Consider the following 17,322-nt stretch of genomic DNA (forward strand, 5'->3'; position numbering starts at 1 on the left):
TATACCGAAGACGGGGATTTGCGGAGCTTCAGCATGTTCACAGGCTAAACATAGAAACCGCAGGCTTCCATCACATCATCAATGGGATGAAGTGCGGGATTACCTGCAGTCGATTCAACAGGGTATTATCCAACCTTCATCCAGTCCCTACGCCTCTGCTGTTGTGCTGGCGCAAACGTGATGGAAAGCTTCAATTCTGTATTGATTACAGAACCATCAACGAGAATAGTGTCCAGGACGCTTATACTTTTCCCCGGGTTGAAGAAGCGTTAGATGCACGGTGGTGCGCAATACTTCTGCATCCTCGACTTAGCACATGGTTTCTACGAAATACCTGTAGCACCTGAAGACAGAGAGGAGACCACATTCAGAGCAGGTACTGGAGTATTGTATGAGTTCAAGCTAGTTCAGCAGAATGCCATTTGGCTTATGCAATGCTCCTGCGACCTTCGCGAAAGTCATGGACCTTGCATTTGGAGACCGGAATCCCCGGCCAGAATCTGGATGGAATCGAGAGTGTCCTGAATGAATACAGCCAGCCAGATTATGTTCCCTCTACACAAATATATCTGTGTAAGAAGAAGCTTCGTCATCATAATCAAGAATGATAAATGACTTTTGCTTAACATTTTGTAGAAATAGCTGTTCGTTCATTGTTGTTCTTCTTGTATTTTCCCGAAGTTTTCCCCTTATAATTATATATTATAAAGTCGCCTCATTTGGATGCGGTACTGTGCTCATGGTACACATGTTGCGCCACCGCAGTGATCATGGGAGGATTGCGAGCTCAAACCCCGGTGGTGCCATCGTGTTGTGCACTTGGGCAAGGCGCTTTACTTCACTTGTCTCTCTCTACCCAGGGGTGAAATGGGGAGCTGTTAGGAATATTGCCCATTGAGCGCCGCCCAAAGGTATGCGCATTCATTGGGAATTTTATGGCAACTGACATATTCTAACGACAGCGGAATAAATGTAAATCGCTGTATAAATGTCCGGATAAATGGCATTTTTTATTTTATTTTTTGTTTATAATATGTTGAAACTACTTTTGTATTAAAGGTCTTTCAGGTAATAAAATGTCATTGTCCTACGGCATTCTTTTATCTCGTTTATTGAATGTGGGAAAATATTTTCCTATGTCATGTATACTTGCAGATTCATAAAACAAATTCCATGCACAACTTCACGCTTTGACTACTACGCGGTGTTTCATAGCGCAACAGAATGATGTCATATCACCTGCCATTAGTGTGATTAGCAGTGTACGATAAAGAATGTATAATTGCTATACCATTAAATGGAACAAAAATAAGGGAAAAAACTAAGAATAAATATAAAAGAGAGAGAGAGAGAGAGAAATGTCCCAAATTGCAATAACGATTTTGGCGCGTAAACCCGTGAGGCTTTTTTTTACCTCAATCTTTCTCTTTCAAACGTATTGCACTCTTTTGATTGTATCAACTTTGTCTTGAATATTATTTATTTCTATTAATCAAAAATAAACCTTTTGTGTCGATCTACATGAACACAATCTTGTTAAGAATGGTATTTGTGCAAATCACACCACCTGAACTTGTTTGATAACAACCATTCAATTTCACTGATTGCCATGGGCTGCTTATTTTATTCACTATATACAATAGTAAGTATTCAACAGAAATTGTTGACTATATTTAAAGTTATGAGTCACTTTTAGTTTTTCCCACTAAAACATACCAGGAATTCTGTGAAGCGTGTATTTCCTCGCGGCGTATGGTATAATTGGCGTCCATATATTTACAAAAACCAGGTAAGTCAAATAATGTGTAAAACTAGGTATTATATCACGATATATAGATATATATATATAGATAAATATATGGGAGAGAATACTGTGTCTTAAGGTAACTTCGCACATCACGGTATTCCCTTATACCTGATCTGTTAAAGTGCATCTGAACTACGATTGTGATATGTGTAACTTTCTATATATTATATATAGATCATCATGATGGAATTTCATTTTACTATTTCAGTTCCGCATAAGTAGTTGGTCCATGCAGTACGCTTCAAGTGAAAGTACCATACGATGTAGGAAGAAAGGTAAGTCGATGATGTTTGTCCTGGTAGATTACGCGTTCCTACAGTTAAAAGACTGAAGTGAGATTAAAAGCTCCTTATAGTCCAGGCCCTAGCTAGGACCCGGCCTACACCGGATAGGGCAGAGATTTTGACACTTGATTTGGGTTATTGGACCTTTGAGGTTAACGAATCACAGAGGTGCTTTTGCGAAAGCGGCTGCGAATTCGAGAAATCAAGATGGCCGCCGGCGGCCATTTTGAAAATTGTAAATTTTAGTTTTCACTCAATATTCATGTGTAATACATCATTCTATAGGTTTTTGCATACAAGGAATCAATTTCTGACATTATTTTTATGATTGAAGGTCAGTATAACATGTTTACATTCAAAATGGCCGCCAAATGGTTGCCAAAAGATGGGGTTTTCATTCAAATGTATTTAGAATTCAATATTTTAACTTATTTGATGTTAAAAATAACCATGGGTTGCTGATATTATGGTCAGTTGTCTATGTCATTTCTATCATCTCCTGGATATGTTTAAAATCAAAATGGCTGCCAAAATGGCCGCCAAAATCGTCTTTTTTCATTAAAATGTGTTACAGGAGTATTATGAAGTACCAGATTTACAATGAAATGGTGCCAAACATTGTGTTCTTTTGTATTCAAAGTATCTCTCTGGTAAAGGGTAACAATATGACATCAGCATCAATTAATATGATCTCATGGGCATGTAAACATTCAAAATGGCCGCCAAAATGGCTGCAAAAACATGATTTTTCATTAAAATGATATTTAAAACAGCATTTTAATAGATGTTGTGTTAAATATTTTCATTGAACGCTGATATAATGTTAAAGGAGTATTTCTATCCAAATTTCTTCCTGCTCATGTGTTTTTACATTCATGAAAGAAACCTAAACCCAAATTTTCATGCAAATCGGACATTCAGTTGGCGAATTATGGGCTATAACATATATTTCAATGGTCCATAGGATTGTGTGTGATACTTTCGTTGTCGACAGAATGAAATTCAAAATCGAACATTTCGGCCCGTTTCTCTAGATAGAAATTATAAATTTATAAGATAAATTTGCAAGATTCCTTTTGCACATGATCATTATGCACCTAGTAAGGGAGACCGGGGCAGGTTGGCCCCCTTTTTCCCCACTTATCTGGAGAGCTCAGTTTGTGGGTTAGGAGGCTCTCAATTTGATACTTGAGAGCTGTTTACTCTAGGTAAATGCTAACAAATTTATATGGCTCTGTGACTTATACAAAAGTTATAGTAGTTGTAGGAGAGAGCGAAAAGAAAATTAACCAGGCCGGGGCAGGTTGGCCCACCAAACGGGGCAGGTTGGCCCTCTATGCACAACCGTGTGTTATTGCCATATTTCTTTCCAATAAAACATTCTAAAGTTACAACTGCGGTAAGATATCACCTATCATAGTTCCAAGATAATCAAAAAATAAAATTCATTTTGCGCCATCATGGGTCATTCTTGAGGAAATAGCTAAAATCAAGGAAATAACGTTAACCAATCATCTTATAAAACCCATAACGAAAAACTGAAAGGCTGTGAATAACAATTGTAATTGACTTTTTTTGTTCATTATTAACTATTCTGAGTGATGAATTACTTTTTATGTACAAATTCCCAATTATAAAGAAATATGATATTGAAATATTGCTATTTCCAGTCAAAAAGTGCTCAAATAGGACAGCAATATAGATTTTTTTGTACTATACTCCGCCTTTGAACAATTTTATCCATGGAACTGACTAGTGTTGGTGTGTAAATTGTATTTTGCTTCATTTGACACAAAATGGGTGAAAATGGAGAAAGTATGCATAACTCTTGCCCATAAACACAATGGGGGCAACCTGCCCCAGCACAAGTGGGCCAACCTGCCCCATAGTCTATTTTTTGTTTTCCATCAAATTCCGCAAAACAGAAACAGGATGGAAAGCTTTCAACTATATGGCATTTTAAGCAAGACCCATACCTTCCAGCAACTTACAATTTACATAATGTATTATGTGCAACAATAGTGCTTTCTTTCCTTTCTTTTTTTTTCTCCAAAATGACCATGCAAGTAGTTTTTTTTTGATAATATTATGTCTCAACAACATGTAATTTATCTGATTTTTTAAGGAAATGGTGACACATGAGTGCTTTCTTCGAGATCCAAAAATATCTTTGTGGCAGAAGGGTAACGTAAAATATGTCATTCAAAATTATCCCATGGGTAAGTTCAAAGAAATAAAAGTGACTCCCAAAATGGCCACCAAAATATTATTTTTTCATCAAAATCTGTTACAGCGACACTAGGTATCTGGTTTTCAAGGGATGGTGCCATAAAAGGAGAGTATTTTCCCACATAATCATTATAGCATAGCAGTAATAGGAAAACAGCATGGACTTATGGGTAATTGGGCATGTTTAAAATTCAACTTGGCCACCAAAATAATATTTTGATGTTGGTGTAACAGTCATTTAAAAGAGTATATTATATTCTTTTAAATGACTGTTACACCAACTTTCAAGATACCAGTTTTTACAGGAGATGTCATTTTTCAGCTTCATGGCATATGGTTAACATTTTGTCGTAAAATGATTCTGCCGGCATGCTCATACCAACGGGACCCCTTATATACTAGGTGCATAATGATCATGTGCAAGAGGAATCTTGCAAATATATTCCCTTTCCAGAGAAACCGGCCAACATGTTCGATTTTGAATTTTATTCTGTCGCCAACGAAAGTATAACACACAATCCTATGGACCATTGAAATATACGGTATGTTATAGTCCATAATTCGCCAACGGAATGTCCGATTTGCATGAAATTTAGGATTTAAGATTCTTTTATGAATGTAAAAACACATGAGCAGGAAGAAATTGGGATAGAAATATCCCTTTAACATTATATCAGCGTTCCATGGAAATATTTAACACAACATCTATTAAAATGCTGTTTTAAATACCATTTTAATGAAAAAATCATGTTTTGCAGCCATTTTGGCGGCCATTTTGAATGTTTACATGCCCATATGATTTAATATTAATTGATGCCGATGTCATATTGTTACCCCTTTACCAGAGGGATACTTTGAATACAAAAGAACACAATGTTTGGCACCATTTCATTGTAAATCTGGTACTTTATAATACTCCTGTAACACATTTTAAAAAAAAAGACTATTTTGGCGGCCATTTTGGCAGCCATTTTGATTTTTAAACATATCCAGGAGATGATAGAAATGACATAGACGACTTATGCTTTGTTGTCACCATAATATCAGCATCCCATGGTTATTTTTAACATCAAATAAGTTAAAATATTGAATTCTAAATGCATTTTAATGAAAACCCCATCTTTTGGCAACCATTCGGCGGCCATTTTGAATGTAAACATGTTATACTGACCTTCAATCATAAAAATAATGTCAGAAATTGATTCCTTGTATGCAAAAACCTATAGAATGATGTATTACACATGAATATTGAGTGAAAACTAAAATTTAAAATTTTCAAAATGGCCGCCGGCGGCCATCTTGGATTTCTCGAATTCGCAGCCGCTTTCGCAAAAGCACCTCCGTGATTCATCAACCTCAGAGGTCCAATAACCCAAATCAAGTGTCAAAATCTCTGCCCTATCCGGTGTAGGCCGGGTCCTAGCTAGGGCCAGGACTATTAGTAGTACAGTTTTAAACTTAGCATTGTTAAAGTAAGTGAGCTTATAAAAAAACTCACCTTCGACTTGAGCATACCTTCAGTTCGCATTAGCTGAATAGATTATTTCAAGTAAAGAATTCGATAGAGTGTCGGTAGTACATGTAAAACTTTAACATGCATACCCTGAATTTGATATCTATATTTCCTTGAATAAATATGCGGGATAAAGGATGCAGATGGACTGAAAAGACCTATTTCATTTTCAACGTCAAATTTGATGCCTCCATTTCAAAAATAAAATGGACTCTAGTATAAACATTTACATAATGCAGTGAAAGAAATTGAGTTGGATGGGAGTAAAACACAGTTTTTAACAAGCCCAGATTGGCCTCATACCCACCTTAATGAATGACCAATATTCCAAAATGGTTAATCGTATGCCAAATGTGAGATATACGTTCGAAGCAGAATTTATTTCTACGCATTTTGACACCTCATCGTTGCAAACGCCCTAATATTGATTTCGCAGCGTACATCTAGATGTGAAAGTTGCAGTAAGATCCTATTGCCTCGTATTCAGTATCCATTGAAGGATTGTTTCATGCTCTTGGATGGGATCAAAACATGTGATAAACAATAACAATTGTCATTATTCACATCAGTGATCTCTATTCCCGTAATGTCTAATTATAACAGGAAAATTTCAATATTTTTTCTGACCAATAAGGTCCTAAATAGCCTTCAATGGCAAATTGTCCTTTTAGTGGTAGGATTCAAAATTTCCTGATTTGGCGGTTTTACCAAAAAATACCAGAAAATCAAAATTGCAAATGAGAAACATGTAATAATGACTTAGGCAGTTTGGTTATGAGGGTGACAATATGTAACCACTGGTCTTCCACTTCTTGTGACTTACTTGGTCCACAAAAACATTGAACTTGTCATGTTTTAATGTGGGATTAAGTGAACAATGACCACAGATGTGAATGATGATTTTTTTAAATTGATTATCACATGTTTTGATCCCTTCAAGAGCATGAAACAAAAAAGATAATCCAATGAGAGCTGAAAACATTTCCTTCCATGGACAGTGAATACAAGGCAATAGGCTTTTTCTGCAACTTTCAAATCTTGGGTTACTCTCATTTAAATGTACGCTGCGACATCAATATTGAGGCCATTGCAACAAACGATGTCATAATGTACAGAAATGAATTCTGCTTCGAATGCATGTTCTACATTTTGCACACGACCAACCGTTTTGGAAATGGTCATTCATTGGGGGGTAACTACTTTTTGGTAGATGTTTATTTCTTTGTGCTCAGAACTCTCAACAAATGAAATAATAACTAACTAAACAAATAAATAAGTAAGTAAACATTAGAAACGGCAATTTCTTTGAAAACGTTCTTTCCTTTTCCTGTTACAGAATGGATGCAAATCAGTATTTACGTCTGGCTTTCTGGTTGGCATTGCTGGCAACCAGCCTAGCGGTAAGATGACAACCATTCAGTATTTCATTCAGTCACATTTAAAGTGTTTTGTTTTTGTCATTTTATAAATCCAAATGCTTCAATGAAATATTATTAAATGGAAATAAATAATTATCATAATAAATATATAAATTGTGATGCCTCAAGGCAACATACCCGAAGTGCCAGACATTCACGAAATCCCGGCTCTCAATATGCTGAATCGGTTTTATTGTAATAAACTGCTCAAATAAAGAAAGTCCGCAGTCATGTAACTCGTCCTACTTCAAAACCTGATCTTGTTATGGCAATTTGATTGATACGGTCGTGTGCGGGATCTTGTTAGCTCTAATTTGATACCAAATTTTCTACCAAACACTCAACAGTAACAAGGAGTGATACCAGTTTATGGCATTTGGTGCATTTTCAAAAGTTGCAAATCAAAACGATACACGCGGTCGAAATTGCTTAGCGTGGCAATGTGGTCAAGCTTGTTTGCCCACGATGAACCCATGTCGACTATCCGAAGTGCGCGCTTTTTTTAAATTGTTAATTTAAAACGCATGGATTGTTACAGTGCTTTACTGATGAATACTAGGGCACGATGCGATCGATAGGACCTAGCGGTTGTTTCGGGCTATGTTAATGGTCGAGCTCTGCCATTCACCTACAGATCCGCGTGCTCCGTTTTTAATTTGCAACTTTTGAAAATGCACCAAATTTCATATACAGGTATCAATCTCTGTGAATTTAGAGTTTTGGGTAGCAAATTTGGTATCAAATTGGAGCTAACAAAATTCTGCACACGCCTTTATCAATCAAATTGTCATAACAAGATCAGGGTTCGATGTAGAACAGGTTACATGACTGCGGACTTTCTTTATTTGAGCAGTTTAGTCGAATAATCAATTTCATCATTATGTCACGTACTTCAGACAAGGCTCAGAATAGGAAGGAACCTATTTTTGATTAATAATTTTGCAACTACAATTCAAATTAAATATGAACTGAACATGAAAACAATCTTAAATCTCTGTCTCAATAAATAGATAGTTTCCTAGTACTATCTCAGTCTTCTTACACCATCATGACCATGTTCTTAAATTTACGTTTGCGCATAGAGCCAAGACAAAGAAGGGGTTTTGTTACACAGCCGTGACAGCCGTGACGTTTAGTCACGGCTGTGTCTTTTTTCTTACAGGTTCTTTCTGCCGACCACTACATTTGCTCTAGCACTCACATGCTTACACCGATTTGGACCTAACTTGGTCACAATCATCATTGACCATGCCCCTACATGTCACATGAAATTCGTGGGGTCAAAGGTCACGCTGGGGTCATAGGGGTCAAAAACGTGATTTCAACTAAAATGCTTCTTCTCCTACAGATTACGTATGACGGTGAACCCACTTGCACACATGCATTACTATTACCCAGTGTCTATGGGGTCCTCACAGATTTGGGGTCAAAGGTCATTAAGGGGTCACTTTACGGTATAAAACGAAAAACCTTCAAAAATTTTTATTTGCTAAGAAAAACATAGGACAGTAACGGTATGTTCACACATAAATTGTAATTACCCTGTGTATATGTGGTATTTTTTATTTAGGGTCAAAGGTCATTAAGGGCCACTTCCGGTACAAAACGAAATACCTTTAAAATGCTTCTTCTCCCACAAATTACGTCGGACAGTAACACCACTTGCATACATGCATTGTTATTATCCAGTGTCTATGGGGTCCTCACAGATTTGGGGTCAAAGGTCATTAAGGGGTCACTTCCGGTATAAAACGAAAACCGTCAAAAATTTTTATTTGCTAAGAAAAACATAGGACAGTAACGGTATGTTCACACATGAATTGTGGGTACCCAATTCATATGTGGTATTTTTTATTTGGGGTCAAATGTCATTAAGGGGTCACTTCCGGTCTGAGACGAAAAACCTTCAAAATGCCCCTTCTGTCACAAGTAACATAGCAAAGTGGTGCCACATGCACCCATGCATTGACATTAGCCAATGTCTATGGCCGTTTTCATATATTTTGGGGTCAAAGGTCATTAGGGGTAACAACACGGCTGTGTTCGTGGGTTAGACCACAGCTTAGTCTAGTTTTGTTTCTGTTTGAAATGGTGTGACAATATTCAGCAAATTTATGTAAAAAATATACATCTGTAAAATACAATGGTAGAAAATCACTCTTCAATAATTTTTTTTATTGCTTTGTCTTTCCTTTCTTCATGTTCTTAGTTCCATGATTCTTAAAAGGGCATTTCGTGATCCACAGCCTCATCCCCCCACTTTTCTCAAAAAAAGTTGAGATTTTTATATAACTGGAAACCTCTGGCTACATAATGTTTATGTACAAAATATTTCTTGCAGATTAATTTGTTTAGCAAAGATATCGTGAAATTTGAATTTCGTTCTGGTATACCAGAACGAAATTACAACGCATTGTCTATGGAGCAGTGTAATACAACCCATAATCATGCATAACTCGCAAACGCAAAATCGGAATCAACTGAAATTTTGGGAATAGGTTTTTTCGTGGATATGTACTGAAAAATGTCATAAAAAGAGGATGCTAGGATCACGAAATACTCCTTTAAGTTATGTATTTAATGTTCCTCTTTCTCCTAATTTGCCTTTCAAGTCGGATCAATCAAATAAAGGAAAGGAAGAAACAAGTAGTGAACGTACTCCCGATTCTAGTCAGCTGCCACCACATGGTAGACATAACCATGGAGTCTTGATAGCTATAATTGTAGTTGGTGTCATTGCTTTCCTATTTATCCTAACTGGTGTTATACTATGCGCTTGTCATCACCGTGGCAAACGTCGACGAGCTGCGAGAGGAAGTCCAATGACAATGACATCTGTCTCAACGTCGCGATCGTCTTCTGGCACTGCACGTGAAAGCCGAAATAGTCGATCATCTTTTGTTACAACTTACAAATCTGATAATCCCATGAGGTCTTCATCTCATCAAGACAACGGTACGTCCAACAAAATGACCATCACAATCGCTCCTGATTATCCTGAATTAATGAATCGTGAACATATGAGATGTCTTCAGAGTTCTCCAACTGACGATGACAGCAGCAGTAATTACAGACCCAGTAAAGGTACTAAGATAGATTTGGCAACGGCTATACCATTGATAGATGACTCTGGTCCTGCTTCACCAACAAGTCTTGGTAGCCATTTCAGTGATATGGATTGCACTAGTTCGGATGACTACACTGAAGATGATTTTCCATCAGGTATGTATATAGATATTTAGCATTAAACACCTTAAGTTAGTACACACACTAATAGGATTGATGCGTCCACTTCGTGGCTAAAGAAATGTATTGAAGGAGCTATTCGACACTTCCGCTCTCGAAAAATAAAATTGATCATTGGTACATGGTAATCGTAGTTGAAGGTCACAGTGAAACAATGAAATAATAATAATAAAAAAGATTACTGATGAGATCATTACAAAAGTTTCACACTTCCTGTTGCGTATGTTAAAAATTACATCTTGTTTTTCAAAAAGACAGTAAACATTTTAATGTTGTACTTAGGTTTCTCTTTATTTGTGTTTCTTTCAGCAAGACAAAATAAACCCAGCAATGGAAGCATTCGAAGACGAGAGTCTAATGATAACCGTCTTAACACTTTGCGCCGCAGATTTCATGATGTCCTCTGCAATAAAACCAAAGAGGAACAACTGGATATTATCTTCCTAACATCGGATTTCTGTGCTGGAATATTTGACCATAGAGGTGGTTATCTTGACATACCAGACACATCTGTACATCTTTACATTCCACCTGGTGCCTTACCAGAAGGAGTCCTGCAAGAGATCTACATCTATTTGAATCACTACGATGGTACAAACGGAACAGGGAATAGTAATAATACATCACCAATCATCCGATGTGGTCCTTCTGGTATTCGATTTCAAGACGGAATATTCGGTGTTGTACTTTCTTTTCCCTCTTCGCACAACAATTCTCCGTTTAGTGTGTACACCAAGGAATCAGGCGGAGATCTGAATCAGGGATGGACAAACCTAACAGAACAGTCTGCCAACAGGTGTTTCACAGACGGCGACGGTACTGTTCATCTCATGCTTAACCATTTTTCTGATTTCAAGACGGAAAAGCTACCAGAGAGTGCGCAATCAACTAAGAAAGGAGGATTTAAGCTCAGTGCCTTTGGAAAACCATTTCAACCCAAGCAAGATACGTTTCATCTATTTGTCTGTATGTTTAAGCCATCGGACCAAAAGGTACGTCTTCAGGTTGTTACCAATATAGACATCTTAGAATAACGTAGCTTAGTGTGACCAAAAAATCCTGCAATGTTAACAACGATTGATCCGTTGAACAACAATGGAGTAATCTGCAACTTCCTTAGGATTCAGTTGCATAAATCCGAGTTAATAGACGCATCTATTGGCTGCTGCTTCTATATAATTGTGGCATATCTGCCTTTACTTAGGGTATGCAGGGGCGGAAATGACTTTAATGACCTTAATTCTTTTGCTGTCTGTATACTGCTATACTCGAATTGTGTGTTCTACAGAAATGTTCCGTAAACAAAATACCCTTCATGTAATCACAACACACCATCCAAACACTTACCCAACTACATACCCCCACATAATATCACATCCATAAATCAATTATACAATTACACAAATTCACAGCAGTGATATTCTTTTCTACTGCCTTTTATGTGTGGAAAACAAGCAGAATGTCTGGAAATTTTCACAAGCGACCGAGGGGTTAAACAAAATTTAGACTGAGGCTATGTAGATAGTGTAAGATGTTTTTTTTTCTGTTATCAAAATCACCAGGAAGTGGACGATGAAGCTGCTCGCAGGTTGGGCTACTTTCCATTATCAGATGGCAATACACTCATCAATATTCATGAGGGTGAAGATGTCAAAATTGAACTAGAAGATCTGAAGAATGGATGGCAGCTCATCTATCCAGATGAATCGAACCAGGTACGTGAGTAGATTAATATTCGTGAGGGTGAAGATTAGACCCAGTTTTAACCACCGTTTATCAGTGGGAGCTGGTAGCCTAATGGATAAGGCGTCCGTCTAGAGATCGGAAGGTCGTGGGTTCGATTCCCGCGCCGGCACATTCCCTTGCTTTTTTTTTTCAAGTTGGGTTGTGTGCCGGTCGGGATTTGTATTTATACACCTATCCGACTTCGCCATTACTGCGGTGTCCCCGATGTAAAACTGCGGTGTCCCGAGGTCGGGGGTTCCATCCATTATTTATTGTGTGCTATACAGAATTGTACCCGGAATTGTACACAACAGTGATATTCAATACACAATCATGAGTATTGAATTACGAATTAAATCTCCCGCTCTGGTACATCCGTGTTGCCGTCAATAGAGGGCCAAATACAGTAAATGCTTCTCGGATTGGTGTATATGTTGTCTTGTTTAATTGTAACACTTTGGGTTGGTAAACTGTTCACTCTTTCTTATTTAATATATTCAGTTTCCTCTCGTAGCGAGCAATCGTTCCCCATTGTGTTTATTTGTTCTTGTGCAGGATGCGTATCCCCATTACCTACTTTATTTATATATGTGGAAAATTATTTTATGTTAGATTTTATTTTAAACAGATGAATAACTGCTGATCTGAGTGCCTCGAAATGCAGTGAGAATAACTGGATTTCTCATCAAAAAGAGGAGTCGTCAAGCTAGTAATAACATTATTTTGATATTTTGTTCTCCAGATTTTGCATGCGTTAACAGACCATCACATCACTTCCAAGTGTGACTTTGATATCAAACGTGATTCCGTTTTTGGCGATTACACTAGTGGCCTTCGTCATATTCTTTGTAGGATCATTGCTCGCACAGACTCACAGGTCGTCAAATTGTCCATAAATACTGAAGTAAGTATAATAATTATGTCTTCAATGCAATAAATACCTTCAATTATGTAGACTTTTTGTACATCCAGTGCTTGACTCTAATAAATGCACTGAAGACATGTCACTCAGTCCTGGGTATCTTGGATAAGTGATTCTGGCTTTAGCAGCCGATATTAGTTTGGAGAATACGATTGAATGAATGACTTAACCTGGATTGAATTGCAAGTATCTGAGTGTGTCACATGCGTTGGTTGTATCTGGGAAAATGCACAACTATTTAGATAAGTTTCTTCTCACAAAGATTATAATTATATATTACAAAACTTTGTTATTTTGTGCTTTATAATTTACAAAACTTTCTTTAACTAAATGATTTTGTTCAGATCCTACAAATCTGCATTATGCTATTCTTGGTTTAAGAAAAATCCTCAATTCATGATCCCGTTAATAGTTTTATATCTTTTGATATTATCTAGAGATGGAAATACAGTTCAGTCGAAACTTCGTCGGATGAAAGCATGAAATCTGACTTAGCATGTTCTTGCATGCATTCGGTAAGCACAATGTTATTATATTAATAACGAGGAGTCGCAATTTAAAGACATTCCTCCCAAGACGGCCACATCAGGCCGTTGCAACTCATATACTAGCGCAATACAAAAAGGTGGCACAGCGTCGGCTTTCCCTGTGTATTACCCTGCGCTAACATGGCGTCCGATGGCGTCGCCAACAGGCACCAAATTGATTCACGGGCGGCGCCATATTGGAAAAGTAAAGAAAAATGCTGCTGCCACCACGATAGTACTAAAAGCTACGTAAAAAAATATGCGTAGTGCTGTGGAGACTTATGCTAATTAAAGAAAAATGCTGCTGCCACCTACGTCCACATGTTGCAAGCGTGACGACATCGCTGGCCTCACTTCGACGAACGGAGTTGCAAGTCCATCTTCGTGCTCTATTCTTCGTCCATGGCCACATCTGCAACGGCTGCCATGTGTCATATTTTAAGATGTGATTAGAATACAGAAATTGTCAAACAGGGCAGCTATTGCAGATATGGACTCCTGGCTGGCGCTACAACCCCTCGATGTATACCTGAAATAAAATGAACATTTTTAAAGCTAGACAATAGAATATGTGCAAAAGTACAACTTAAGGTAAAAACTATAGCTTCGATTTGTACAGCGCCTTTCATGTCGTCCACATCGGAAAAGGCAAGCTGCGCTACTGACATGGTGGAGGCAATGAGCACAGCCGGCCTTTACTTGACACGTCCTATATATGAACATTTCAGCAGTAGGACTATGGGTTATAGTGTGAGGAGAACAGGAAACGTCTCTCAAATGATAATCGAGCACCTAGTCCTGTCAAGGATTACAATACAAGTCCTGTCCGGGGTATCTATGTTTTATATGAGAGACCCCACCCAGTATACTCGAACCACTCCGCGGTGCCCTTCTGGTCCTGCGAAAAGACTCTCAGCTAGCTGAGGTTAAAAACTAAGTATTGAGGCCTTCGGCCTCCTCGAGCCCCGCGGCATGGCATGCAGCCTCAAATACCCCGAGCTCGGCTGCGTCCGGCTCTACTCCCAATATAGATGAGGTCCTTCTTGCAAGGATTTCGTCCGTCGCTCCCATAACACATCAGTGTAGGTTATGAAAGAAAGCAATTAAATCTGTATCTCATTATTACTTTGTAGCGTCCAGATCAGGAGAATGGGAAAAGACAAGAGTCCAGATTGGGCGAAACGATATTCGGTAGGATGAATCCGAGAGTGTCCAACCATCTTTCCGCGCCAGCCTATTACGAGCTCTGTTTAGAACTGAACGCAAAGCGAAGTCCACCGACAGATTGGCGGTTGCTGATGGCTGAACTAGGATTGGACGAAATGCGATATATTCACGCATTCGAGCAAGGAAGGGAAGCCGGTGCCGTTGTTGTTATTAATTTATTCTTCAGTCGGAACAAGGGTAATGAGGCCCTGCAACAGTTGTACAGAGCTTGCCGAAAGGTTAAACTTAACGGAGCTGTTCAGATCATCGAAAGAGATCAACCACAATTGCGTTCGGACAGTACAGCTGATCTTCAAAGCTTGGAAGGCAGTAATATGCTTCAAACGCAACTAGACAATCAGATGAGTCTCCTTCCAGATAATCAGACGAGTCCCTTCCAGATGTTACTCAGCATGCTCAGCAAGTTACTCAGCATGCTCAGCAAGTTAGTTCTCTGAGTCATATGATGAGTCAAGTGATGCTCAGAGACAACTCAACTAATGAGTCGCCATTGTCATATCAACCCAACAAACAAGGTCAAGGAATATTCTTCGATGGACTCAATGGCAAATTCGACAGACAGCATGGACAATGTATCTTTATTGACGAACTTGAAGTGGAGAATGGAAATGATAATATGTTTCCTAAGCCAACTTTGATATAAACTACAATCTCTTCATACTAATGTAAAGGTGATATCACGTGATAACATGTGATGCCATTAGGATGCAAGTGTCTTAAAGGATTGGATAGCAACGTGTGTTCAATATTTGTTGTGGGACAAGGGAGCACACCGACACGTCATTTCATTCTGAATACGAGGAATGTCCTTCCGATATCATATAGTTTTGAGTTTTTTAAATTCGCGATATAATTTTATGTACAATCTAATGATATGTACACTCTTAGAAAAACGGTTCTAAGTAGAACCTCAAATGGTTGAGCTGTCCTCAAATTAAAGTTTACTTCGAGGACTGTTACATGTCAAAAATATCAAATTTACTAATTTGCCGTACAATTTGTATTATATCGCGAATTCAAAAAAATCAAAATGATTTGATATCAGAAGGCATTCCTTGTATTCAGAATGGAATGCTGTGTCTGGTGCTCTCATGTCCCACAAAAAATACTGTGCAAACCCTTAAACAACTCACTGCAAGAGTTATGACCCTCTATTTGGTTGAAAAAGGAGGTGAGACATGATCAATTATGTTAAGGCAGTGGTACCTAATGATGTCCTGACTATTATACTAACACCATAGACTGCTACAGTCTATGCTAACATCAACCTTTTTATGTGGTCACGTAACAGGGAGAAAACCTCAGGTGCAACTCAAGATGTGAAATGACAATGCAAGTGTTGTTTACGTCAGGGATAACGTAACACTAATTGTACTCTGGAGTACGTCAGGGATAACGTAATGTTAATTATTTGTACTCTGAGGAAAAATGTAAAAAAATAAATGTAGATATTTATATAGCGCTTTATGCCGTAAACAGCCTCAAAGCGCTTTACATTTATTCCGCCGTCATTAGAATATATCGGAACCACGTTTGCAGCCTACAATTGGCGCAGGGTTCATCAGTACAACGACTGTGACAACCCCTAACGGCTTCCCATTGCACCTGGGTGGAGTGAGGCAAGCGAGGCAAAGCGCCTTGCCCAAGGGCGCAACACGGTGGTGGGACGGGGACTCGAACCCATGCACATCAAGCAAGCTCTCAGATTATGAGTCCAAGGCCGTAACCACTGAGCCACCGTGCCCTCGTCAGGAACGTCAGGGATAACGTAATGGTAATTACTTGTACTCTGGAGTACGTTATGGATAACGTAATGCTAATTATTTGTACTCTGGAGTACGTCAGGGATAACGATAGGGTTAAACCCCGGGTTAAACTTCACATGTTCTACCAACTATATTTTGATGGCATTAATATAATATCTATATATTTATTTATTTACAAAGATATATGTACACCGCTTTGGTCATCGCTTTCCAAGCCATGAAAAAGATATACGGCTTGTTAGGTTAGGTTACGTTCCCGGTTATCAGTTTTATCATATCTTATCGATTTCAGGACCTCTGTAGCTAAGATTAGCAATGTTCCCCAGGGGTCGGGGTAGTAAAATTAGTTCAAAAATTATAAGCCCATCTCTTCCCCATGTCCCATTCCTCGGGAGGGGAGAGGTCTTTTGGGGGGAAAAGTAAGCCTATATCTTCAATATGGTCAAAATTTTCAATTGATGGTCGACTTTTCATCCCAGCTACATAAACTTTAAGTTCATATCATTAGATATATGTAACCTTTACTTTGAGGACTGTTGAATATCAAAACTATCAAAATTTAATAATTTGCCATAAAATTTGTAGGCCTATAATATCACGAATTAAAAAACCACACAATTATTCGATATCAGAAGGACATTCCTCCTATTCAGAATGC

At 38.2% G+C, this 17,322-nt stretch overlaps 1 protein-coding gene and 1 non-coding gene across 2 annotated transcripts; both read left to right on the forward strand.

The window, feature by feature from the left end:
* Window positions 1-1,718: 1,718 nt before the first annotated feature.
* On the forward strand, window positions 1,719-16,318 carry LOC140161390 (uncharacterized). Its single transcript, XM_072184904.1, has 9 exons — window positions 1,719-1,789; window positions 2,016-2,082; window positions 7,170-7,233; window positions 9,864-10,473; window positions 10,807-11,489; window positions 12,060-12,212; window positions 12,965-13,126; window positions 13,582-13,659; window positions 14,805-16,318. Exons 3-9 carry the CDS (start codon window positions 7,171-7,173, stop codon window positions 15,333-15,335), a joined length of 2,280 nt encoding a protein of 759 aa, XP_072041005.1. The 5' UTR covers window positions 1,719-1,789; window positions 2,016-2,082; window position 7,170; the 3' UTR covers window positions 15,336-16,318.
* Window positions 12,281-12,354, forward strand: Trnas-aga (transfer RNA serine (anticodon AGA)). Its single transcript has one exon. It is a non-coding gene; the product is annotated as a tRNA-Ser (tRNA).
* Window positions 16,319-17,322: the final 1,004 nt, after the last annotated feature.

Source organism: Amphiura filiformis, chromosome 9 (genome assembly GCF_039555335.1).
Source record: "Amphiura filiformis chromosome 9, Afil_fr2py, whole genome shotgun sequence".
In the NCBI taxonomy this organism is placed as follows: domain Eukaryota; kingdom Metazoa; phylum Echinodermata; class Ophiuroidea; order Amphilepidida; family Amphiuridae; genus Amphiura; species Amphiura filiformis.